This window comes from Ambystoma mexicanum, chromosome 14 (genome assembly GCF_040938575.1).
Source record: "Ambystoma mexicanum isolate Mex_15411 chromosome 14, UKY_AmexF1_1, whole genome shotgun sequence".
NCBI classification, from domain to species: Eukaryota; Metazoa; Chordata; class Amphibia; order Caudata; family Ambystomatidae; genus Ambystoma; species Ambystoma mexicanum.
Window position 1 is genome coordinate 329,312,994 of NC_090940.1, and position 26,587 is coordinate 329,339,580.

At 46.6% G+C, this 26,587-nt stretch overlaps 1 protein-coding gene across 1 annotated transcript in view; it reads left to right on the plus strand.

The window, feature by feature from the left end:
* The window catches only part of GNG2 (G protein subunit gamma 2), a 373,365-nt gene that overhangs the window by 283,101 nt on the left and 63,677 nt on the right, over window positions 1-26,587 (plus strand). Inside the window, exon 4 of the mRNA XM_069637468.1 lies at window positions 16,081-16,196. Coding sequence (XP_069493569.1) covers window positions 16,110-16,196 — 87 coding nt within the window. The 5' untranslated portion in view covers window positions 16,081-16,109. The remainder of the gene's footprint in view (window positions 1-16,080; window positions 16,197-26,587) is intronic.

Sequence of the window (26,587 nt, forward strand, 5' to 3'; positions counted from 1 at the left end):
TGCAAGACACATCACCCGCATGAAGGATCTTATTTGTATACTAGCTAAATGAAGAATAGCAATGGCCTGGAAGGCACCTGAGGGACCCAGAATCGAGGCATGGCAGGTAGACATAAAGAAATGGGCTCTGGCAGAATCTGCAGCCTGGCGCAGGGCAGCACAAACTGGGTCCAGGGAAGGGAGTGTGGATCTGAATGCGTGGGATGCATTGACGCAAGCAACATTTTCCCCACTCGGGTGCACTTCCCCCATGATCCCTTAGCTGTAGTTGTGGATGTTGACAGACGTTTGAACGGACAGTTGGCGTGGAATGGAGAGGCTAAGGGACCGCCCCCGTGGGAAATTTGCTAAGACTGTTGAACATATAGGATAATTAGAACATTAGTTATCATTTCTGGCTCATGGGTTAGACCCTCCATGACATGATGCGATTGGAAGCCTGCATGTTGGTGATGGACATCTGTCTGTCGGCAATAAAGACTAAGAGCATGGTAGTGGACTTGGGGGAGGGCTAGCAAGGGTGCAGGGAGGGGGATAGGCATTGCAGAAGTGTTATTCTGTGTGACAGCTGACCAGCACCCGCTTGAATGTAATCCACTTCTTTGTTTATTTGGCGACATGTAGTTACGTTTCTCTCCGTCTACCAAATGCCAATAAAATGTTATTAAAAAAGAAAAAAGTATGGCTACCATGGCACCAAATAGTTTATGGGAAATAGACAAAATGCACAGTGATGAATGCAGCGATGAAATTATGCACATTGAAAGTGCAATTTAAAAAGAAAAAAATGTATTAATAACATTATTTGGTGTATTATGGTGTCATTGCCGCTTTCATTACTTTTTTCTTGAATTAATCTTTTTCATTTGTATTCTTCTGTTATTCAAAAATGTAGGCTATTACATGCACATCTTAAGTATTCATACTTTTCTCTACATATGCAAAAAAAGGTTTGGTTCCACATAAATCCATACTAATACAGTAACACAATTTAAACAAAAAATGCTCTGAAACATTGAATAGTGCTAAAAATATCACAATAAAAAAGAATACATTTCTTATTCTTCCAAGACACAGCACACCAACCACTCACCATGATATACATTGGAGGAAAAACCTTGCAAGACAGGATTGCACTACCTGGTGTGGAAGAGGATACTAGCAGTGCTTCATTTGGGGGGACTAGGGGGTGTCAAGTCTCAGGCCTGGCACTTAGCCACTGCACTTATTGCTGATTCCAGCTTAATAACCATTAGTGGTGTTCTGGCAACTTTATTATTTCAACTGACAGTCAGTCATGGTAATATAACAACAGTGCAAGGTTTGAAATTGCTGGGAGCTATTTAGCTCCTACCTCTACCCCAGGGGAGCCTGGTTACCTTGAAACCAACAGCTACCGGGAACTACTTTTATCTCCCAGTCCAAGTGGTACCTTACAAACATGCATATGTGACATTAACTGTGTGTTTGAAAATATTAATAAAGAAGAATTAGGACCCATCTAGGTGGACCCATTTAAACCTAATGGATCCTACATAATAGCCGAAAAGTTACTGTGCATCTCATGTGGAAGTTAGATTTGTGGTGCGCTGTGTACCCGCTCCTGGTTACCTGCCCATAGCTCCTGCTTACTAGGTGATGTCAGACACCCTGGGGCTGGTTTTAGCTCCTGCTCACTGAACTTTAATTTTGAGCCCTGCTGTACAATGCCCAGGGTCTCTGCATGGGCAGACTCCTTGTTATTCATGAACCTGATGACCCAGGTTGACAGGGCTGTTTATCCATTTTCCTGAATAACAATGATTTGGACAGTGACAATGCTAGGCACTGATGCTGGCCATGTCTGCACACTGCTCCACTCAGCCTGCATGATATTGCTGCAAATTCTCTACTGTAATATCCTTCAGGGTGGGTTGACTGCAAAACAGTCACCAGCCAGCAGCCCCAACACAAGGTCAAGGTCAGTGAAAAGACCAATATCGAAGAGGCGCTCCTTTCATTAGTGACAACCTATATAAGACAATCTTGTTGCTGTGTTTTATAGTTAAGTTCATCAGTTAAGTCAAGATTTTGCCTGCATTTGTCTATCATTTACCGAAGACGGGAAGCATGGTTGCTCTATTTTTCTGTGAATAGGTAACATGTTTCACTCGCCACCGATGGGATCAGAGCAAAATGTTAACAATTATGTGTTTTAAAGAGACACTTAGTAGCAAAAGGCTGGGTTTTGTTTGTTTTATTCGTATGTATATAGCGCACAACAGCCCGAGGACATTGTGGCACTTGTTACAGTACAAAGCTTAGTTACTTAGTTACATGGTCATTAGCAGTGTAATCGTACCAATAAATAAAAAATAAAGAAAACATTCTTAAAAGAAAGTGTCCAGATATTAAAACAGATCTCATTACAATATTACATTCAGCATTTTAAACATGTCTAGGATCATCCAATATAAATGGAGCCATTTTTCTAGACTTTTACCCCACATTAGATCTGCCCAAAGAGTATGGTCGGCCTTCAGTGGAAATAATGTCCTGGAGAAAAGTAAAGTGGTAATACTTCAGATTGGTCGGTGCTTCATAGAACAGGATTTACATGCTTAATAGTCTCCTAGTATGTGGAATTCGTACACAATCTACACGCTCTATTCTGTTCCTTTATCGCTACCCTCGGCCTCATGATTGCCAAGATAGGGAGTAGTAGGTTCAGTTGAAATATTGTATAAATGACTCTTGCTTTAACGCAGGAAACCAAGATATATATTTTCGGGAGAAGCCTTCTGCTCCTCGGGAAGCAGCCATATTCCTTGTATTACAATGGACATATGATTGGCTGCATCTCGCCTCTCCCACCCTTCAGGAAGGGCCAGAAGACCCTCCTCTTCGAGGAATTCCTCGCCTGCCGTCGGTGACGCTGTGATAGGACTTCTCTTGTGGCCACTGCACCCCCTCCCTGCCACCCCGGTGCTCTCCCTCATTTTAACACTGCTCGCTACATAAATCCCATACCTGTGTACGTACCCGCGCACACGTACAAATTACAATAACGCACCATTCGCGTGCTCGGAATGTTTGGGAAACAGAGCTGGGCAGATTGCTGTGCTGTCCTGCAACCTAAGCCATGGCCCAATTTGCAGTGTAATCCCATTCCCATTTGGAGTGGGACTGAAGACTAAGCATGGAACCCCGCTGGCATGGAACACTGCGTTCTCCAGCGCACGAAGCCTCGTTAGGTTGGCTAGTGAAGTGTCTCTTAGCTTTGTGGCCTCCGCAATTGCTCATGTAAACCCTACAGAAAAACAGAATTCTAAAAATAGCCACCTTAATTTGCCAGTGGCACCAGTGGGGTCTTTCTGTGCTAGGCGACGGTTGCTATGGAGACAACCGGCTATGCAATAATATGTATCTGCCGATAGAGCCTGAGCTGAATCTTCACACAAGTAAGTTACTGGATTTATGGCGTAATGATGGAGGCCCCTGTATTTGTGCACCCCAATAGTACAACCAATTGCACTAATTAATTCTTCTTATAAAACGGACTCCTCAAAATGCATCCTTCTCATCTCCATCACTTGACGGGTTGGTTTCAATCCAAGAGGAGCCTTTCCATGTAAAGCACTTGCTTGCAGCAGGGCGGCGAACCACCGAGCAGAGAAATGAACAAAGGCTGTAAAGCTTCTTTGTGCAACCGAGGCCCACTGTAATTATCAGCCCTGACTGAAGTGGTGATTACTGCACGTTTAACCCATTCACTTATTGACGTGATATGATAGGTTATTTATAATGCGCTTCATACCCAGAGGTTTCTAAGCGCAGACCCGGGGATCGAACCTGTGTTGCTCCGTGTCTTCTTGCTTCCAAGGCGAGCACGTTACCCCTAAGCTATCCTCCCGAGGATTGTTGGAAATATGGAAATCCAGTGAAATGCTGTGGAGTGTTATTCAAATTCAGCATTTTTGATTGCATACGGTCAAAGGCGTGATGGGCACTATGGGCCTAATTCCGAGTTTGGTGAGTGGCAAAAAAGTGGTAGTAACGGAATTACCGCCACTTTTTCTTCTCAACCGAATCCCAAATTGGGCCTTGAAATGGAGGATTTACAGCCAGCATCATGCTGGAGGTAAATCCACCATACAAAATCGGCTGAAGTAATGCTGGCGGTAATTCCGCCCAAATTCCCATGGAGTCATATGAACTCCAATAAATGGGGATTTACACCGCCTACCACCACTTGTAATCCCGCTGTAAATCCACAGTACCAAGTGTCGGCAACAGTCATGCCATTTGATGGTTCCTGCCTACAAGAAGCCTCGTGCAATGTACAGCAACAGCCTCCGCATTGGCCCTCTCACACCATTCTTACTACCCTGCGCCTCTCTATGTACTGTTGCTTTCATCAGCCCACCCCTGCCGGAGACAGTTCAAGACCTTTGCCATCCTTTCTGGTAAAAAAAGCTTTCTCACAAGTCTCATATTTTAATAGCAGATACTAGTGATTTTTTTTTTAATGTGATGCAGCATGTTTTCTATGATTTTGGCTGAGTGAGCCCATCTCTGCTCTTCACTTCTGGTAACTTCCAAGATTTCTTTTTTTAAATAATGGATTGAAATCGTGCATCAACAGTATGCCAGACACGTCCATGCTGGCTGATTCCCAAGAAAATCACATGAACCTGCCTCAAAAATATAGGGCAGCTCTGCCATTGTAACATACATTTTACTATTGCGTATGCAACACGCTTTCCTCCACTTGAACACGTGATTGGAAATGGCTTGGTTCTATGAAGTCTTATAGTCTGTCTTTGGAGACGGTAACAGCACAGAATACAACATGGTTGACGTAGGAGATTATCTACTATTGGCTATGGACAGTGGCTCCCTATGTTTCCTTAGGATAGGACCCATCAAATAAGCATTGGTGCTGATATTTCTCTGGTTGGTCTTGTCCATTATAGTGTCTTTCATGGCTTGGTCCTCTCGCCAATATTGTTCAATATATATGCCAGGCCACTGTGTGACATCACCCAGAGACATGTCCTAAATTGACATCAGTATGCTGTTGACTTTCAGATCTATGCAAAATCACAACTATCTGTACAACTTTCAAGACCCTCCCTATGGAAGACCTCTGTGCCATTCTAGCATCCCTCCAGATCACACATGCAGATGACATCTTCCCTGCCTCTGTAATCAAGACACTTGCAACTGAAGCACTCCTCCCTTACCTGACAATCAACAGATCCCTAACTCAAGGCAACCTCCCTTCGATCCCCCCCCCCCAAGAAATACTTTCCCATCACCTATCTTACCTTCCTTGGTAAAGTCCTTGAGAAAGCAGTAACCACGCAACTCCCCCAACACATCGAAGACAACGTCCTTCAGTTCTACCAATCAGGCTTCAGACCCAGATGCAGCACAGAAACGGCTAACATCAATTTGATCTATTATGACCTTAAATTCTTTGACAGCCATACTTGCCTCCTGGTTGTCCTTGACCTCTCAGCATTATTTGACAGAGTAGACCACCAGACACTCGCAGACAATCTACATTGCTGCATGGGGATCAGAGAAATGGTCCTCGGCTGCTTTAAATCGTACCTTCCTAATTGAATAGTTTGTACAAATGGATTCCTCCGGATCACCAACTCTACCCATTTCCTGTGGAGTCCCACAAGGATCCATCCACTCCCGCGTTATCCTCTATATTTACATGGAAGTACTCGCAACCCTCCTCACTCCACACAACATCCACCAATATGTGGATGACCCACAGCTCTACCTATCCTACATTGAAGACATCTCATTGATCCACTGCTTTCCTCAAGCTCAACCCCTCCAAGACTGAATTCCTACTGCTAACCAACAGCACCGAACACCCAGACCTGTCTCTCTGCTATACACCTCGACGGCTTCAAGCCCCGGCTGGCCACCTGGGGTTTGACATCGACAGACACCTCACCTTCAAACAGCACATTGCAAGGAAGACACAAACTGCTTGGTACCAACTTTCTCTCCTGTGGAAAACCGAGTGCTTCATCCAAGAAAACAACTTCAGATTTGCAGTCCAAGCCTTGGTCCTCACCCACCTGGAAGGTGGCAATGCCCTTTGGGAATGTCTTTCTTGAAAGTCCTTCCAGTGACTACACTTGCTCCTCTAAGATATGTCCTGCATGCTGCAGCACCACTTATCAAAGCACTCTGCAAATTAGACGACATCACCCTGACCCTCATCAAACTGCATTGGCTTCTGCTGCAAGCCTGTATCATCTTTAAATCCTGCTGAATCATCTACAAGGCTGTCACCTTGAAGTCCCCAAGAAATTCTGCATCTCGGGAGGCCTACGATCAACCAGAAGTAAGGACATGTGCAGACTTGAACGCTGCTGGTGCAGGAAGGAAAATACCAGAAGACAAGCCTTCTCTGTCTACACCCCCAAGACTCTGGAAACCTCCTCCCCATCAACATCCAACTCACCCCCTCACGTCTACAGTTCATGTAGGGGCTCAAGACCCTCCTCTCCGTTTTCAAGAAATGGCCCTACCCTAACACCTAGGCCCCAACGCTGTCCACTCCCCACCATACCTAAGACTGGAGGATCCGATCCCCACTGTTTCCTCCCCTGGTTACTTGTAGATCCATTGCTGAAAATTGCCCTTCCCACTCTGTTAGATCCCCACTCCCTTGTCTCTCTGCTCCCTAACCTTGTTCTTCTCCCTTTGATTGTAATGTGCTCTGTTGCTTGCCAAATCTTGGTCTGCGCTCAATAAATACTTAACAATGATAATAATAGTATGGGCCTCATTACAGGTTCAGCAGTGTGGGGTGAAAAATGGTGGCAATTCCATTACCACCACTTCTTTTGTTGGTAATGGAATTACCGCCATTTTTACTGCACTGCTGAATTATAACTTTTGAGGTGCGTTGGAGGATTTACCTCCAGCAAAAAACTTGGTGAATCCACCACTTTACAGCCACAAATCAATGGATTTACAGTCCAGTAATTCTGCTGACATTAAATCTGCAGAAAATCTCCATGGAGCCCTATTGAATCCAAAATTTGGGAATGTCCACCCTCCTACTACTCTGGTAATTGCAGTAGACCAAGTGGCAGTAATAGTAATTGGGTGTGGTAATTCAGTGGATGTAATGCCGAATTACCACCAAAGTTACAATGAGGCTTAATTCAAGGAAAGGGTTACACAGTGCTCAAAAACCTGACAAGCTCTTCCTCCGCCAAACTGATGGAGGCAAACTGCCTTAAGTTAAATTCGACAAGAAATAATGATTCTCCAGCATGGGGTCTGGCATGGATTCACATGCTCATGAATATTCCCCGTCGTCAGGCTGGGAATCCTCGGTAAAGAAAAAACCAGTATCAGTTTCGTTTCTGATCTGTCTTTCGTAGTAATAACCAATCACTGGTCTCTGCGTCATACTGACCACAGCCAATGACTGCCCTCTACCTAAGCACCGCCTCTGGCAGCCATCTTCAGATTTTTACCGCACGTTCATGTGTTGGGATCCTCGTGCTATTGCTCTCGAGCGTTAGTGCTATTTTTTCACGTTTTTTCTCAAAAACTTCGTTTTTTCGGTCAAAAGAGCCTCAAGCTCCACCGACTCTCCATCCGATCAACGGGGACCCGTGTCGGATTCGTCTGCGCCCCTCAAGGGTGAAGATTTCGTCGAGCTACGCTTTTGGAGGACTCCAGAAGTTTCTCAGGCCCGGACATGGCCCAGGAGAAGGGATGCTCGACGCCCGGAAAGCTGTTCAGGGTCTGCCCTGGATGCCAGCTGCAGAACGTCTTTAAGGAGGATGAACACTCCTTTTGTCTCTACTGCTTACATGAGGACAAGACACACGTGGAGAAGGACTGTGCGTTTTGCGGCAACATGTCGGAGCGGACCATGAAGGACCGCCATCAACGTCTCGCCAACTGGCTGGAAGGGAAGAGCCCGTCAGGCGAGAAGAAGAGGAAGAAATCCGAGCGGTCTTCTAAGACCTTTGAGGACGCCCCGGCGACGGGGGTCCAACACAAGGCAAAGCACCGCGAGTCCGCTGGCACCGGGAGCGCCGAACGGTCGGGCTCTACGGGCGCCAGGCAGGGCGCACCCTCCCCGGCACCATCAACCACGAGCCAACGCTCTGGGTCGGGTAAGAGGAAGGCCGAGCACCCGGCGAAGCTCCTGGACAGGCCCCGGTCGAGCTCGAAGGCTCCATCGGAGGGGGAGCGAGGCAGTGTCCCCCCCCTCAAGGATAAGGCGGTGAGCGCACCTAAGGTGGTGAAGGCCTTAATCCATCCGGCCAAGCCCTCTATCGAAACTGTCGCGGCGGCCCTGGCTCAGCCTGTGGGGGCTACACCAGTGGCGGCGACCTCGGGGCTCAGTCTTCCTGCCACCTCGGAGGGAGTCCTCTTTTGTGCCCATCGATAGGGCCCCCGTGAAATCCCCCGTGGGGAAGAAAAAGGGGGGGCAGGGCGTCGTCGTAGATTCGGCCTCAACCTCGGAGGAGGAGCTGGTCGAAGTCTTAAGCCACGGCCTCGGCGTGGAAGAAGACCGGCCCGTCGGGATGGATCCCGACGCAGGTGACGACGAAATCATCGAGGGTACCGACGGGGCCCCTGATCGCCCGTCGGATTCCCCTCTGCCAGCGCCGCGAGACAACTCGGCGGCCATTTTGTTGGCTATACAGTCCTTATGCTCAGAGATAAGGACGAGACTACCGTTGCCGACGGAACCTCTCCCGTCGGGGGACCCAGAACCGGGACCTTCTGGTGTTCCCCCTACCAAGAAAAGAAGGATCCACCCTCCGCCTCCTTTTCAGCCGTCGCGCCCCTTCCAGCCCTCCTCCCCGTCCACCCGAGGGGATGATACGGGGACTGACACGGCAGCGACGGGTACGGACGACGAGGTATACGACGAGGATGTACCGTCGTCGCCTCCCACCAGGGCTTCTCCGCCCGACGAGATTGGATCGTTCCACTCCATGATCACCAGGGCATCCGAGCTTTTCCAACTCTGCCCTGAGGAGAAGAAGAAGGAAGGTTTCCTTTATCAGCGGCGCGAGGCCAAGAGGAAGACGGTCCTCTCAGTGCCTCTATTGGACGACATTTGGGATGAGGGCCTCACCCTCCTCAAGAACCCTTCCACGACGCCAGCTATAAGAGACCGGTACGAGAAGAAGTACCGGGTCCCGGACACGGCCCCCCTGTTCCTCCGGGCGCAGCCTACCCCGGACTCCGTCGTCTCCGCGGCGGCCAGGAAAAAAGCGGGGGGGGGGGTGCGGCCTCCACATCGACTTCCCCACCGGACGGCGAGGGAAAGAAATTGGACGCTATGAGACGCAGAGTCATCTCGTCTGCGGCGACGACGATTAAAGCGGCCAACGCCTTGGCTATCGTGGCCCGCTACGACAGGGAGCTCTGGTACAAACTGGCTCCCCTACTGGACTTCTTGCCGGACGACAAGAGGGCAGAGGCCCTGGAGATCCTGCAGGAAGGTGAGGTGGCTTCGGACCACGCCATTACCGTTGTGACGGACATCGCCGACACTGGGTTCCGCCAGTTGGGCAACGGCGTTTGCCTTAGGCGGCGTGGATGGCTCAAGGCTACGGACTTCCGTCAAGACGTTCAGACCAGAGTCCTGGACATGCCCTTCGATGGGAACAACCTGTTTGGGAAAACAGTGGACGATTCCCTTCAGGCCATTAAAGCGGACACCGAGACGGCCCGGGCCCTTGGAGTTCTGCAACAACGACGGACGCCCTTTCGGAGCAGCGGAGGCAAGGGCGCCTCCAAAAGTTCAGGCGGCGGTTTCTCCACCTACCGTCAAGCGGCCCGCTCGTCGGCTCAGGAGGCCTACAGAGGACGAGGCAAGTCTGGCGGACCCCGCCGTCGTCGCCAAGGAGGTCAAGGCGGCAAAGCCTCGTCGAAGCAGGATTGAACCGACCGTGGGGTCGGGCCCCCACCGAAGCACCCCGGTGGGAGGCCGGCTGGCGAGCTTCGTCAGCGTGTGGGAGTCCATCTCCACCGACCGTTGGGTGCTGGACGCCTTGGCCCGGGGCCACGCGCTCGAGTTTCAAAGAAGGTGTCCGCGCGTCCCCCCATGGCCAGGAAAGAACTTCGCGTCCCTCAACTTCTCCTGGAGGTAAAGGCGATGCTGAGGAAGGGCGCCATCGAACTCGTCCCAAAGAGACTTCGGGGCTCCGGAGTTTACTCGAGATACTTCCTCGTGAAGAAGAAGACTGGGGGATGGCGCCCCATCCTGGACCTGCGACGTCTGAACAAGTTCATCAAGGCGCAAAAGTTCCGGATGGTCACCCTCCAGCACGTCCTGGGTCAGCTGGAGGAAGGAGACTTCCTGTCGTCGTTGGATTTGGAGGATGCCTACTTCCATATTCCCATCCTAAAGGGGCACCGAAAATTCCTCAGGTTTGTGGTCCAAGGGCGTCACTACCAGTTCAAAGCCCTCCCCTTCGGACTACGGTCGGCCCCCAGGGTATTCACCAAGTGCCTTGCACCGGTGGCGGCGCAGCTGCGCCGCGAGGGGATCCACGTCTACCCCTACCTGGACGACTGGCTCATCCGAGCCAAGACGAGGGAGCTCGCCCTGGATCACACGGCAAGGACCGTCCGACTTCTCACGGACCTGGGATTCTCCGTGAACTACGCCAAGTCTCACCTGGTACCCGTGCAAAACGCACTGTTTCTGGGAGCGAAGCTCGACACAGTGTCTCTTCTGGCCTCCCCGTCGGAGGAAAGGACCAGGTCCATCCTGGGCAAGGTACAGCGGATGTTGGTTTCCGACGCGGCCAAGGTGAGGTCCATCAAGTCCCTCCTCGGAATGATGTCTTCCTGCATCTACCTCATTCCCATGTGCAGGCTCCGGATGCGCCCGTTGCAGGAGTTCCTGGACGCGCGCTGGATCCAAACGACGGGCAGCTTCGAGGAGAGGATCACACTCGACGAGAGTTTCCGCCGAGCGGTCCGGTGGTGGGGCAACCGCACGCATCTGACGGCGGGCATGGACTTCCAGACCCCAGACCACCAGGAGACAGTGACCACCGATGCCTCCCTGGAAGGGTGGGGAGCGCACACCGAAAATCTGCACGCGAGAGGCCTTTGGCTCCCGACGGAGAAGTCCCTCCATATCAACGTCCTGGAGCTACGTGCAGTGTTCTGGGCCCTCAGGTCCTTCCTTCCGTCCCTCAAGGGCAAGGTGGTGAGGATCTTCACCGACAACACCACCACCATGTTTTACATCAGGAAACAGGGCGGAACCAGGTCCCCAGCGCTGTCCAAGGAGGCGCAGGACCTGTGGCATTGGGCCGTCGCCCAAAGGATGTTTCTGGTGCCGTTTCATCTGGCAGGGATAAAAAACACCATCGCCGACTCACTCAGCAGGGAGCTGCGCTCGTGCCACGAGTGGGAACTACGGCAGGATCTAGTGGACCGCCTCTTCCGACGGTGGGGCACACCCCAGATCGACCTGTTCGCGACGGCGACGAACTCCAAGTGCCGGAGGTTCGCCAGCAGGTTTCCCCAGGCGAGGAGCATGGGCGATGCCTTCTCGTTCCCCTGGGAGGGCCTGTTCCTCTACGCGTTCCCTCCTTTGCCACTGCTAATCCGGCTCGTCAACCGGCTCAAGAGGTCACGGTGCAGGATGATCCTCGTCGCACCTGCGTGGCCGAGGCAGATATGGTTCCCGGACCTTCTGGACTTGTCAGCGTCCCCGCCAATCAAGCTGCCGGTGGACGCGGATCTACTCTCCAGGGAAGGAGGCGCCATCCTCCACCACGACCCGAAATCGCTGAACTTGCAGGCCTGGCTCCTGCAGCGCTAGAGTTTGGAGGATACGACATACCGGCCGACTGCAGAGAGGTTCTTGCAAAGGCCAGGGCGTCCTCGACTCTTAAATGCTACGGACACAAATGGAAGAGGTTCTCTGTCTGGTGCCACGCACAGAAGATTAACCCTCTACGGATTACGGCTCCCCAGGTACTGCCGTACCTGCTGACGCTGGCCAAAGCTGGACTGGCACACGCGTCCATCAAGATTCATCTTGCTGCGATCTCCCGATACACCAGAACCACGGGCCGGACGTCCTTGTGGTCTCATCGTCTGGTGAAAGAGTTCATGAAGGGACTGTTCAGATCGTTCCCGCCGGTGAAGGCTCCGGCCCCGGCGTGGGAGCTCAACGTGGTGCTGACCAAGCTCATGGGACCTCCGTTCGAGCCTCTGCACTCGGCCCCGTTGAAGTTTCTGTCGTGGAAAACAGCGTTTCTTGTGGCCATCACCTCCGCACGACGGGTGGGAGAGATCCAGGCCCTTTCATGCAAGGCCCCGTACTTGACTTTTCACGACACGAGGGTAGTGCTCAGGACGCACCCCTCCTTCATGCCCAAGGTACCGTCGGACTTCCATCTCCACGAACCCATGGTGTTACCTGTGTTCTTCCCGTCGCCTTCGTCGCCGGCTGAGAGGACTTTGCACTCGCTGGATGTGGCTAGAGCGCTGAAGTTCTACGTGGACCGCACGAAGTGTTTTCGGAAGACGTCACAACTCTTTGTGAATTTTGGACCTGTCAATCAGGGGAAGGCTCTCTCGAAGGCTTCCATTTCCAGATGGCTCTCCGGCTGTATCATGTACTGTCATCGGTTGGCAAACCGACCGCTGCCTGGCCGTCCGAGAGCCCATTCCACCAGAGCGATCGCAGCTACCACGGCGTTCATTTCTGGTGTGCCCCTGCTGGACATATGCAGGGCTGCTACGTGGAGGTCGACGCACACCTTCACGAAATTCTACTGCGTCGATCGGGATTCCAGGGAGGAGTCCAAGGTCGGCCAAGCAGTGCTGCGCAACCTGTTCGCCTGAGGTGAGCCTGGTGAGGAGGTAAGATGCTTAATGTTGAGTTTGATGTACTGCTTAATGTTGAGCCGTTGCCACCTCCCGTGGTTGTGCATGTGTGTACTGCTATGTATTCTTTATTCATGAGCATGTGAATCCATGCCAGACCCCATGCTGGAGAAGGAACAAGTTACTTACCTGTAACTGTTGTTCTCCAGCATGGGTCTGGCATGGATTCACATGCGAACCCTCCCGCCTACCCCTCTGCGGCTCTTCACTTGGTCATACTGCCACTTCACGTGCTTCCAAATCTGAAGATGGCTGCCAGAGGCGGTGCTTAGGTAGAGGGCAGTCATTGGCTGTGGTCAGTATGACGCAGAGACCAGTGATTGGTTATTACTACGAAAGACAGATCAGAAACGAAACTGATACTGGTTTTTTCTTTACCGAGGATTCCCAGCCTGACGACGGGGAATATTCATGAGCATGTGAATCCATGCCAGACCCATGCTGGAGAACAACAGTTACAGGTAAGTAACTTGTTCCTTGTGTTTTCAGAAGGGGGCGTTCATCCAACACTAGAGGGGGGTCATTTTGAGATCCATTGCGGAATTGACTGTCACAAGATGCAAACCTACATTGCCCCAGTTTCAGAAGCGCTACAAGTGCAATTTCTTCCATTTCAGCCATCATGTGCAATTGTCTCAGTTTTTAGTCTTACTGCTGTGTAGTAGTTTAGTGTATTGTTCTGCCCTGAAGTGTTTTTGGCACTCTAAATCATCATTGCGATTGAGTTGTGATGAGGCACCTAACCTAACACAACATTTGTTGACTCTCCTAAATGAAGAACTAAATAGAACTTTGGAGTGTATGCAAAAAATAATTAATTTGTTCTACCAAACAGCGAATCAAAACATCTTGTGAGAGCCGATCCAATGCTTTCTGTTAACGTCTCTCCCCCCCCCCACAAAATCCAGGTGATTTCTATCCGAGTGAGAAAGGGGTGCATGACATTACCATTTGATCACTGTGTTCTGGGCAATAGAGGGGACACACACACACACACACACACCACCACCCCCCGTCTAGGCACATTCTTTTGTCTAGGCACATTCTTTTGTCTTTTTTTTGTTGTTGCAGGGGCACTATCCTTGCCACGGAAATGTACATTTGTTTTGATGGCTATGGTTTTCCTGCAATTTACTTGGTTTGCTGTCTGTGCTAAATTATTGTCAGAATTCATGGCACCACTCATACATTTCCCACATGCAGCAATTGCCACTAATAATTGTTCCCTACTGTGGTACCAATGACAGAGTGTTAATTTAACACCAGTGGTACTTCTTATGGAATTAGACTTGCAGGATCATAAAATGTATCCAATGTCCTACAGGAAGTCAGCACATTTTCCATTGAGCCTCTGAGATGTGATCACATGATCAACCCAGATGCTCTATTCCTGCATTTGACACTTGGTGCATATCGAACATTACAGTAGCCCCAGGTTAATGGGCCAACCTCGATGGGATATTTGTCCACAGGAAAAATTGACAGATTTTCTTAATTTTCCACATGCAGTAGTGAAAACCTTTAACCACCAATTGTACTTGCTGGTGCATGGTCACACTGGATCCAAAATCACTTCATAACATTTCACTTGTGGAGGTGGCATGAGTACATTTTGAAAGACTTGTAAGTGCAAGAAGCCATAATACATCTTTAATTCTTAGCTTAGAAGACCTCAGAATGTCTACACGTTTTTTAGCCAATGCAGCTTTATCCGGGAAAGGATGTCCTATAGTTAGTTCTAGGAGTTGACCCTTAATGCCATTGAAGGTAATGCCAAGTGGAGTAACTTCTGTGTATTATTAAACATCTGAACTGTATATATTTTGTCATAACTGTACTACCAGGCTGTTTTAAACGTTGAAAGGAGTGAGGGAGGACTGAGGTCCTTCTGTGATTAAGTTATCAGTCCTGGCTTCTCACCTGAATTCTTCCACGGTCTGCGACATTTCTACTTCATCATGGAAGGACCTGAGCCATTGAGTAGCTTCACCCTGCCACACAGGTTAAATACCCATGCTGGAATGTAGACTGGGGTATCGGACTCAAAGCCACATATGGGAAATATGATTTACCATAAAACACCAATCCTAAAATATGCGTGTTGAAATTTACACTCGTTTTTCGAAATATTGCACATGCATTTTTGGGTCCTGGAATTCCTAAATGCTTGAATCATTAATCTTGTGCATTGGTAATAGTGATTTACCATTGTCTGTGTGTGAACGTGGCTGCAGTGAAACATGTACACTCCTATAAGCATTGGAAGAACACCCATGCATCATTTTCAGATTTAGACCTTAATGGCAAACCCTTTATTAATTGTTAATCCATCTTGGGGAGATCTGACCACGAGTTGAACCGGCCCATTTATACCCCACGTTTCTCCATAATGGAAATCAAGGCGACTGGAGTGGGGGCTCCTCTGTATTACAATGTAGGTTACCATGGCGTGGCATGAATGATATTAACAGGCATGTAACCAAGGTAACTCAGTGAGCTAAGTGCTTGCTTCAGAGGTGTGTGCGCAACCTGCAGTCATTTTCCAATCATACAAAGGCATACAGCCCTTCGTACTTCTGAGTTCAATAGATTGAGGGCCATGGAGTTGGGTAATATTTTCACCTCTAAGAACGAGGAAGCTTCCATGAAGCGCTTTATTAGGACCGATATCATTACATTATTTTCAATAACTAATAGCACTGTTCAGTTTTAGAAAATTAATCATTGTTCCTTAAAATATATGCTTGAGCCTATATAATATAATGCAAGCAAACCTATTGCCTTGTAATTATGTTTTCTGTGCATTTCATTGTGTGGTATATAGGTAATGGGGACAGTGATCACATTATATATTTTTAAGTAATAATTTAAGTGCCTAATTCACAATAAATTGTCCTTAAAAGGCAAAATTGTACCCCAATTATAACCAACAATGCATCACGTTTACCTCCTTTTTTGCCCATCTCTTGTTCTATAGATTTAAAGGCACGCCTCCTCAATTCATGCCAACCCTACCTCCCATCTCTAAATATGTCTGCCTTTGAGCCAAATTAAACTCCATTCCAAAACCTAGCGGATGCCAAGAATGCTGGGAAAACATGATGTAACCGCACAGAGATGCGTGACGGGCATCGCTTTAATTTCTGGAATTCTGTTTTTGTTTTATAGGTCATTTAGGAAGCCTCATTAGCCCTCAGATGGCTAGCAACAACACTGCAAGCATAGCGCAGGCCAGGAAACTGGTGGAGCAGCTGAAAATGGAGGCCAACATCGACAGAATAAAGGTAAGACCGCTGGGTACTTGCTGCGCTCTTTATCATTTATGCAGATCCTGTGAGCGAGATCAACATTTCACATCAAAAGCTAAGCGTGGACACGTAAACACAGCTCACAATCAATGCTCCCTTGCTCTAAACAACTGCATGGCATGGTACGTGGGAATGCATGCAACATGCCACTGAAACGGGCATAATTTAGAAGTACAGTGACTATGTAGAGTATCATATGTCTCAAATATCAATTGCAGGATAACAAGTTCTTGGGGAATGTGTGCCATTGCTTTGGCAGCGAAATAGCCCACATTGTTGTTTTGTGGCTTCAAAGCCGATGTCTGGTGTTCCAGAATTATAATGCTAGACTGTACCTGCTCTCCTGGGTTTTGCACTACCTGCTGCGCCACCTCTCTTCCCCCCAACCCCCTGTATGTTGGGGGCTGGAGGAAAGACCCGGAAGCTATCAGGTGCATTGCTCTTGCTGGTTGCCTTAACTTGGGACTGGATGCCCAAGACTTCACTGGTCCTTCAAAACTCACCTCCAATCTGGGCTGCTGAATGCAAGGAAGTGGCTATTTAAGATCTTGCCTTTCAGGAGTAGGCTTGATCAGGCATGCTTGCAAATGATGGCGAGAAAACCGTGAATGCCGTTTGGTGCAATTAACCAGCAGCCACTATCACCTGGTGAATATCCATTATAGTGGACCATGGTGTCCTTCTGCAGAGATTGGCCTCTATGGTCCTCTTGTCATTGTTAGTGCGTTAACACGCTCTGTCTGTTAGATCTCAGCTGGTTCTTATGGCCCACTTCACGTCCATGATGTCTTCCCTCACCTGAAGTTAAAGGCTCATCCCTGTGCCCTCTCTTGATCAATCCACCTCTGGACACTTTTCTGGCATTTCCAAAAATGTGAGTATTACTATGTGGATGAAAACGCAGCTCTACATCTATAGCTCTAGCTATATGTAAGAACACCAGGATCTTGGTAACTGATTTAAACTCCATTTGCCATGCTTCTTTTCCAATTCACAAACTTGGTTTGTCACAATTATGTTATGTCCTCAAACCCCTACAAAAAGAGCTTGTCAATCTTACGATTTTCCAAATTAAATAGGTGAAATGTATGTTCGTTTTCTGCCTTTGGAGGAAAGGCATCATGATCCAGTACGATCAATTCTCAACGAGACTACGATAACTCATTATATGGTGGCCGGTTGTGGAAGCTCTTAATGTCGCACTGACTTTGACCATAAGAATCGAAGGTCCAGTTCTGAATAATTGAAATTTACTCTTTATCCTTCACTTAGTGATAATGCAGCAACGTAACCAGAGCTACATCAGCCTTATTTATTCAACATGATGCATAGGTCAACATGTTTCGCTCTCCCATTTGTAAGAGGATTCAATTCAACACTACAGCTAAATCAATGCCCAGTCTGGGATACTGAATGGAAACCCTTATTGATATATCTTTATGTCCAGTTCATGCGTTCTGGATGACTACCCCTATATAACAACCCTCTCTTGGAATCCCCCTGACCCCACTGAGCCAAGAAGTAGTTCTGTTTTGCAAGTTTAAAAGGTTTATTTGATAATTTAAACAATAGATATATATATCACACTTTATAATAATTTAATAATTGAATATGACACTTAATCTGAGCAGTAATCAATAATGGATAGTCTGGCACTAGCACAGTTGTGAATAGGAAAAGAAGAATAAGGTGGTAGAGAATGCTTTATATAAGTTCAGATGGATGCAATGTTGAATGAAAGGCAGTACAGAAAATACTCAATATGATTTCAACAAAACAATGTAATCACTTTTCTCTGGCAATCCAAAGGAAATGGAAGGAAAGCACACAGTTCTCAGAAATGCAATCAAATGTAATTCAGTTCACCCCAGCAAGCTTAGACTACAGAAGTTTGAAACACAGGCCCAAAATGCTTTTATATGTGCTGGCAATGAAGTGAAAAATATGCTAAAATGCTTTTAATTCCCCCTAGAGGTTCAGGGTGAGTGGTATATACTTGGGATGAGTTCAGGCTCACTTTAGCAAGGATCCAGGAGTAACTAGCAGGTTAAACGAATTTTTGGCAAATGAAAGCAAGAAAACTGCTGTTATCACACGTGGAGAAATTTTGCAAATCGCGGCAAATTCGCGAGTGCGTTTTTCGCGATTGCGGCAAAAGTATCGGGGGTAGGAATGCGGTCCTAGGTTTGTAGGAAAGCTAAGATTCTAAGCTTTCAGAGGAAAGTTACTGCAAGTCTCTAAGACAAACGGTTACGGAGTTATGAACGATTTTGTGAAGGTTGTTTTTTGGATTTGAAATTTTAAACTTCAATATGACAAATGACAGCTAGCAACTAGAAATGACAGGTGACAGCTTTACAAATGACAGGTGACAGTTAGGAGGCAGTTCTACTTAGATTAAAATAGATTGAATTATATTATTTTAACTAGAAGATTGGTTCTGCACAGTTCTCCTGGGTACTCACAATATATTTTGGAAATAGATGGGCCTCGCCACGGATCTGGTCAGGTTTTAGACTGGACTCTGGTCTGGTCTCTGCACTTCACAGTGATCTGGGTCAGCTCTCTGGTTCTGCTAACAGTGGTCTGGGTCAGCTCTGCTCTCTCTCTGGGTACAGCACTGCTTCTGGATCTTTCTGCACAGCTTTCTCTGAAGATTGATGGATTTGAAGTCTGGATCTCTGGATGTGGTATGGTCCGGCAGAGCGCGTTGCAGCAAATGGAATTGAATGTCCCTATCTGTCCTGACTGTCTGCTTTTATGTGTTTTGAAAATGGGTGGAAAGGCTAGCTTCCTAGGCCCTACCCCTCTCCACTTGTCATTGGCCACTTCATCCTCTTCCCCTTGATTGGGGGAATGAAATGAAGTGTCATCATGATGAGGTCTGTTTATGGTACAGAGAACCCACCCCTGTCAAATTACACACAATCTATATTTTGACCCAAAAGACATATTTGCACAGGTACATATGTGTTTAAAATTACATGCAGCCATCACATATCACAGGAGGTATACCCTGTCCAAATCTGCTCTTCCTGGGAGCTTGCATTCAGAAATGGCAACATATTTCACTTTTTGGTCAGGTTACCAATATCAGATTCTTACTCAAATTTACCCAAATGTGTGCAAGGCATGCAGGCATTAATTGATGAAGTATCAGACTTTTAACATGCATACATTTTAAGTAATACCCTCTTAACTGCTAGCTTGCCCCCAGATCATGCCACCGGTTCTAAAAACCTCTTAAAATGTGGGCAGAAAAATCACAAGAATTATGGTATCATTTAAATAATTATGACAAGTCCGTACTATGAGTTATTCATCTTTTTCTAAACCCATATTCTGGCTACAGGGGTGTGTCTTTTCAGGTCACATGGTACAGAAACCAGTTTTTCCACTTTCTTCAAGCTCAGCCTCGGTCTCCAGTTTCTCCCCCTCCCAGTTTCTGCCAAGAGGAAGCCATTTTTATTACCCCTGCAATAAACCATCTGCCTGGGCCCTGGAAGGCCCATTGTTCAAGAGGAAGCCATTTTTACGGCCCCCATAATAAAACATTTGCCTGAGTCAGGACAGGGCTTTGTTCAATTTCCTGCAGAGCCCAGGTAATTCAATCAGAGAAGTGTCATATCCCTTTTGGTGGGAGTTGCAAAAGGGCAGCTAGGCCTGGGAACACAGCTGTTGTGCAAGTCTCATCTCCTGTCGGGGGTAGCTGGTGGGCAGAATTCAGTTCCTTAAGCCAGGCCCCAGCTAATGTCACTTTTAGTTACCCAGTTTTCTGCATTCAAATAAAATTAACCATTTTTACATATGCAGCTAGAATGCTGATTCTAAGTTTAAAACTATGACATTTAAACAATTGCAACCTATGTGACACTCAAAAGTAGGTCACTCATTTCTTTTAAACATTTAGATTTTTGGTAGTTTTAAATCCAGTTTCAGTTAGGCTGCTGCAGACCTGCAGAGCTCAGCCAGTCTTGTTATGAACATTCAAGTCACTTCAGAATATAACTTTACATTGGATCCACCTCTCAGTAAGTCTTTCTTTGGCCTGTTTTGGGTTCATTTATTCAGTTTTACACGAAAAAGAAAAAAGTCTGGTGTTGTTTTAAAACGCCGGCTTTCTGATAGTGGTGAGTACTGGTAATGCACCCATTTTTGGGATTTAAGAAAATGAATTCCCCACAATTCTAGGTTGCTTTTGGCAATCGGCATTGCCATTCCCAATGGTTTCAGACTACTGTGTGGGTAGTCCAATGGTGGTTTTAGGCAGTGCCCTTCTGTGCCCATAACATCGGCAAAAATGGGTGGCAGCCTATTCTCCATGCCTTTCCCTGGGCATTTTCTGGGAAGCTCTGGCCATCATGAGGTTTTCCATGTCAGTACTGCACAGTTTTGAGGTAGGGCTTGGATGCGTGGATAAAAACATCCCACACATTGCGCCTTTTTAAGACCATATATATATGAAAAAACAAACGAGCCAAGGAGAACAATGAAACGTCAACCAACTGTTCCTACTACTGTTCTAGTGTACATCATTTATATTCAGCACAAGATAAACATTTTCATATATAATGCTATGCAAACCCACGTTCCCATTTCAATAAAGCAAGGGATCTCCACTTCCCATATCTGCAGTGCAGTTTTGTGCTTTCACAAAACTCAATGTGGTTCCTCACCCCTTATCGCACCAAATATTCAAAAGGCAACCATAACAAATATTGTGCAGTTGCCAACAATTAGTAATTGCACCAAGTATCATTTTTAACAACAGATGTAACTACTTTGAGGGTGCCAAAATCTATTGACTTGTCCAAAAACGACTTACTTTAATTTGTATACTGTCCACATACAAAGGCTGTGTGCACAGGTCCTTTCATAACCTCCTGTATTAGATCAATTTTAACCTAAAGTCTAATACAGAACATCAACGTCCTCCCACACCAAGTCTACTCCAACCTTCATGTCACCCATACTCGTCACCCTTATATGTCACTACTCTGACTTAAAAGACCTGTTGAATTAATAAGGCTGATGCACAAACATGTGTTCCATTATAACTAATAGATGGCTAAGGTGTAGATTTCATTCATTCAAACGGGGCCTTAGTTTCTCATGCAACAACTCATCAGCCTATCGGGTCCACTGGCAGCACAGGCGTTGAGTTCCTGAGTGTATAAGTTATTGGTGGAAAGAATGGTGCCCATTGGAAAACCCTACTTGCTCATTTGGGATCACTTGGTTGCTGTCCTTTGGAAAAAAATGACTTGATGACTTGCAGCTTATTTAGAACTTGGAACTCTTTTCCTTGTTAGGTTTATCTTAAAGAAGTCATAGCTCATAAATCTGTTGCTTCTGTCCTTCGGCTATCGGGAAAAATAAAATTCTACTTAAGACACTTTGTCACATTCCAGATTGGGAACATCTCCTGACTAACAACATCCAGTGATCCACTCTCCATGACTCTCGATGTATCCCACATGTCAGATGTTCCTCTCTGTGTTGAGACACTGGTGTTTGGTGACTACTCCAATGAAATACACTTCTGAGTGTTATCCAGAGACAATCTATTAATTTCCACTTTAGGAATGTCCTCAAAAATATTGCTCCTCAGCTATTAATACCTTGATGTAGTGAATATCAATGCTGGAAGGCAGTTGTCTCTTTAGTGCATCGAGTATAAATGATCACAATCTCTTGCTTCCTTGAACTCAGGGAACAGGGGGAGTGCTCAAAAGGAAGGCAGGGTAAACCTCTGGAAGTCTTTATTGCATCTCAAATTCAGAGGCCAATCAGAGTCACTGAATCGCCTGAAAAGATTTGCTGTGCTCTGGGTGTTTGGGAGCCCTATAAAAGGACCATGCCCTGTTCACTTTCTCTTAGTGGGTCTTGTTAGACTGTGGGAGCAGGACTTTACAATGATATGTAAGAGGGGTTTACATGCAAAACACACTGCGCACACAAACAATGTTAAAGATCAGTTGCTTAGTAGTTTAATCATAAGGTGATGCAGCCCGACACGTGTTTCGAACAATTGGCTCTTCTACTGAGGGTGCATATTCATTGTGCAATAAAATAATAAAGTACAAAAAATCATAAACATGGCATGTATGGCAGACCCAAACACCAAATAAGGTAGTTAGGTGGTCAAAACCAACCAATACAGAAACATTGAAACCATAGTTTGTCAACAAAATTGTGCAAGTGAATGCATTTTGACAAGTGAATCAAAAGTAGGCAAAAAAGGATATATGGCCGATATGGTGTGAGTTTATCCAATTCGGGCATTGCCAGAAGTTGAGGGAATGAAAAGAGAAAAAAATAGAGAAGGAGTCAATTATCATTTTGGGACACTGTTGGCCATGCAGTTAGTAAAAATAAGTCAATAACGTTGTAGATTACCTGAAGTCTGGACTACCTTTCACAATCACTAGAGAGAAAGAATGCAATTTAAAAAACATCTGTTAGGGAAACGGGACCAAACATCTTTTGGAGGGGGTGGGTTGCTTGAGTTTAGAGTGTGAATGGTAACCTGATCACACTTACCCAATAATTGGTATACGATCCTCTTTATTAATAACGTGGGCTCCACTGCAATTTAAAATGGGGTGCATTAACGGTGTGTCAACGTGTGAGAAAGACTTAATGTGCCCAATTAGATACTGATTCAGTTGCAGGCTTTAAGGATTCAAGATCTCATACCTGTATAATGCAGTTGCAAGTTAGTCATTAATTGAGACGTTTCACCGAGGGGCGCTGAGTGAAAAAGTTGGATGTAAAAATCAACGGGCGGCCAGACATCCCAGGCAGGAAAGGAAAGAAAAAGGACACGCCAATTAGCTAATTTGAAACCTGTCTAGACGAGCATGTGTATTCACGTAGACCCGCCGACCACTCTACGGGTCTACGCGAAAGTGCTTCACTTACCAGCGTAAAAAGCACAAAAAGCCCCTTTTACTTCTGTATTCCTAATCCCTTTTGGCTGTGTGTTTGGTCTACTGGGGCTTATCTGAATTGTTGCATTTGGTTCCCTTACCTTGCCTTTAAACCCACAAAAAGAAATATAATTACAAAATCGGTTCCCTTTTGTATTTCTGCTGGTTTGTGAAACCTAAATACGTTCCCAACACATTCATAGCTTCTCTTCCTCACATACTTCAATATTCACCTTGACTCTCCTGATGCAGCCTCTGAACTCTTCTGCAGTCTCAGTGAATTTCCCTCACCATTCTTCCCTCCGGTCCGACTCACTCAGCCTGACACACCTTGGATGCTCTCATCTCAGCAGACAACCCCACCTCCGGCCCTCCCACTACTCCTCTCACCTGGTCTGACCATGCTCTCTTGTCCTCTCACCTGGATCTTTTGGGTCCCCGCAGTGAAGCTTCTTCCCACACTGCCATTCTCCTTCTCCGACATTCGACCGATGAAGCGAGTGTCAGTTGCTGTCTTTGCCGCCACTTTCATTCGATCTTGAGTCCAGGCTACTTCATCATATGGACCAGGGAAAAACGTCAATGCTTATGCTTCTTGACCTGTCCGCCGCATTCGACCTGGTCAACCATACATTGTTGGCCGCCAGATTGGAGAAGGTGGCAGGTTTTGCTACACCAGCAGCCCAATGGGTCAAATCATTTCTTAGTGAGCCCCAATGGAGACTGAGTACCACTCTGGCAGATGCTGAACCCAATAAGTTGTCTCAAGGAGTGCCACAGGGGGCATGTTTGTCGCCTATGTTTTATAACATATATACAGCCCCGTTCCTGGACTTCGTATAAGAGAATAACATTGAATTTACCAACTACGCGGATGACACACAATGTGTCATCCCTTTGACAGGCATTTTTTAAGAAGATGAGTGGAATATTATTAGGATTTATGGCCTAATCCAAAGATGGATGTGTCTCAACGGCCTTGCTCTCAATACAAGAAAAACTGAGTTGATGCTCATTGGACGGAGGCAAAAACTTGCAAGACGATGTCAGAATGTACTCGGTTCCAGATTAAAGGCTGTACAATAAAAATCAAGAACAAGGTTAAGACCCTTGGGGTTTACTTAGATTACAATTTAAACATGAAGACCCAAGTGAGTAGCTTGGTGTCGCCGGCCTCTTACTACATTAAGTAGTTAACTCACGCACGTCCTACCATTTCAAAAGATAGTCGGGAAACTTTGGCAAGAGCCTTAATTGGTGCAAGAATCAACTACTGTAGCAGCCTCCTTGTTGGGATACCTAAAACGGAAGTCAATAGACTTCAGGTAGTGCAAAATAATGCAGTTAGATTGATTATGGACCTGAATAAAAGGGAACACATATCGAAGGCGAGAAGGAGCCTGCATTGCCTCCCGGTCAAGAAGCGAATCTGTTTTCAGCTGATGCTTATCTCGTTTAAGTGTCTGAGAAGCACAGCGCTGGTGTATCTGAAGGACAAACTGGTCATCAAGTCAAATAGCCATAACCTGAGGTCCAACAACTTCACACAACTGAGAATTCCCACATGTAAACTCCCTCAAGTTAGGAAAGGAGCTTTCTATGCCGCAGCACCGGTGGCTTGGAATAGTCTGCCGCTGACGCTGAGGGAGGAATCCTCAATCACTTGCTCAGGAAGCGACTTAAGATCTTCCTTTTTAATTAGTTGCTCTGTTCAAGTCCTGGTTCTCTTAAACTGTGGTGTTCTCTCTTCCAGCAGGCTGTTCCTTCTGCTTCTGTGTTTGTACTGTTAGACCGTCAGCACCCTTAAGCCTCTGGATCAGTGGCAGCGCTACACAAATGTAATAAAGTAAAGTAAAGGAGATTGTGGGAATATCAGAGGAACAATGGGGTCAGTTCATACAGGTGTACTGGTGGGAGGATGAGGAATGTGTCCTAGAAGAACCAAGGCTGATGAGTGATACATTGGTGAGCTTGCTTTTGCGGGAGGCAGATCTGGTGGCCTTTATAGTGAGATCTAAGGCCTCCAGAGCCACCGGCCCAGACGGGTTGTGTAACATGGTAATAAAGGGCGACCCGCAACTATGGGCTACCCTGTTGCACTACTCCTATTCGCTGATTTGTGAAACTGGGACCATCCCTCGATTCTGAAAGAGCTCTATCCTGATGCCAGTGTATAAAAAAAGGCCCCCGAACACTAGCTTCCAATTATATGCTTCACTGTAGCTGGAAAATATTTGTAAACCTCCTCTGGGAGCTTTTATCGACCTGGGTGGAGGAAAAGGGCTTACTGGACGCATCACAGACCAGTTTTAGATGGGTTGTGGGACCACACACTCGATCTGGACTCTTCTGACCCTGATTTCAGATATCTCGTATTACCCGGGGAGGACAATGTATTTATGCGTTGTTGATTATTCAGCTGCTTCCACAGTGTTAGTAGATCAAAACTGTGGGGAAAGCTGACTCAATGGGGCATTGATATATATTACACAAAAAGAAGGTATACTAACAGAAGTCTAAACCCAAGCAGTACTACTATGGCAGTTGGTATGTCTAGTACCCAAAATTCACACATGAAAGTTAAAACGTTTTTTATTAAACATGTAGATATGAATACTCATAAAATGAACACATTACATAAAACTCCACAAAAACAATATAAAACATATATTTCACGACACACAAGAAGTACAAACAATGTGGGTTGGTTCTTCCAATAACTCGTTTAACACCATGTGAAGTTTCACATTGGAGTTGTATTCCTTTTTTTTAACCAAGAATGCTGTTATTGTATACTAAACCCAACTTGCACAAGTTTCAGTCCCTAAAACACAGATAATTGTAGGACATTCATCAGGGGTATATAGTTGTTTGTGTATTGTAATGGTGATAAAATCTTCTTTCTTATCACTCTTTCTCTGCCAAATGTGTTCAAAGATGCGAACCGTTATAGAGAGTGAGTGACAAATTCCCACAATCTGTATTGCACCACAAATGGTAATGGGGAGGAAGATTTCCTTTTCTTGGGCAATGTCTCTCCACTTGTTCTTCTAGTCTCAAAGGAACAGAGGTCAAAGTTGTCCACCCTCCAGTGTGGTCTACGTGGTCAATGCATTCGGTTAGCTAAGATGTGCTGAACCAATGGGTAGCTTTGAAATACGCCCCACTCTGCTTGCAATTCCTATTTATGGGTCTTCAAAAAGTCCAGTTGGCCACTTTCAATGGGGATGAGAGAGAATCAGTCTCAGTTTCCATCCAGAAAATCTATTTATTCACTTTGGTCTGTCCAGGCTTGCACTCGCGGCCCGACCCATTGCTTCTTTATTTCATCAAGGCACTATACAGAGATGCCTGAGTCCGGGTAAGACTATCCCAGGAGGGGGAGCTGTCCGATGAATTTCCAACTAATCACGGGTTGAAACAGGGCTGCCCCCT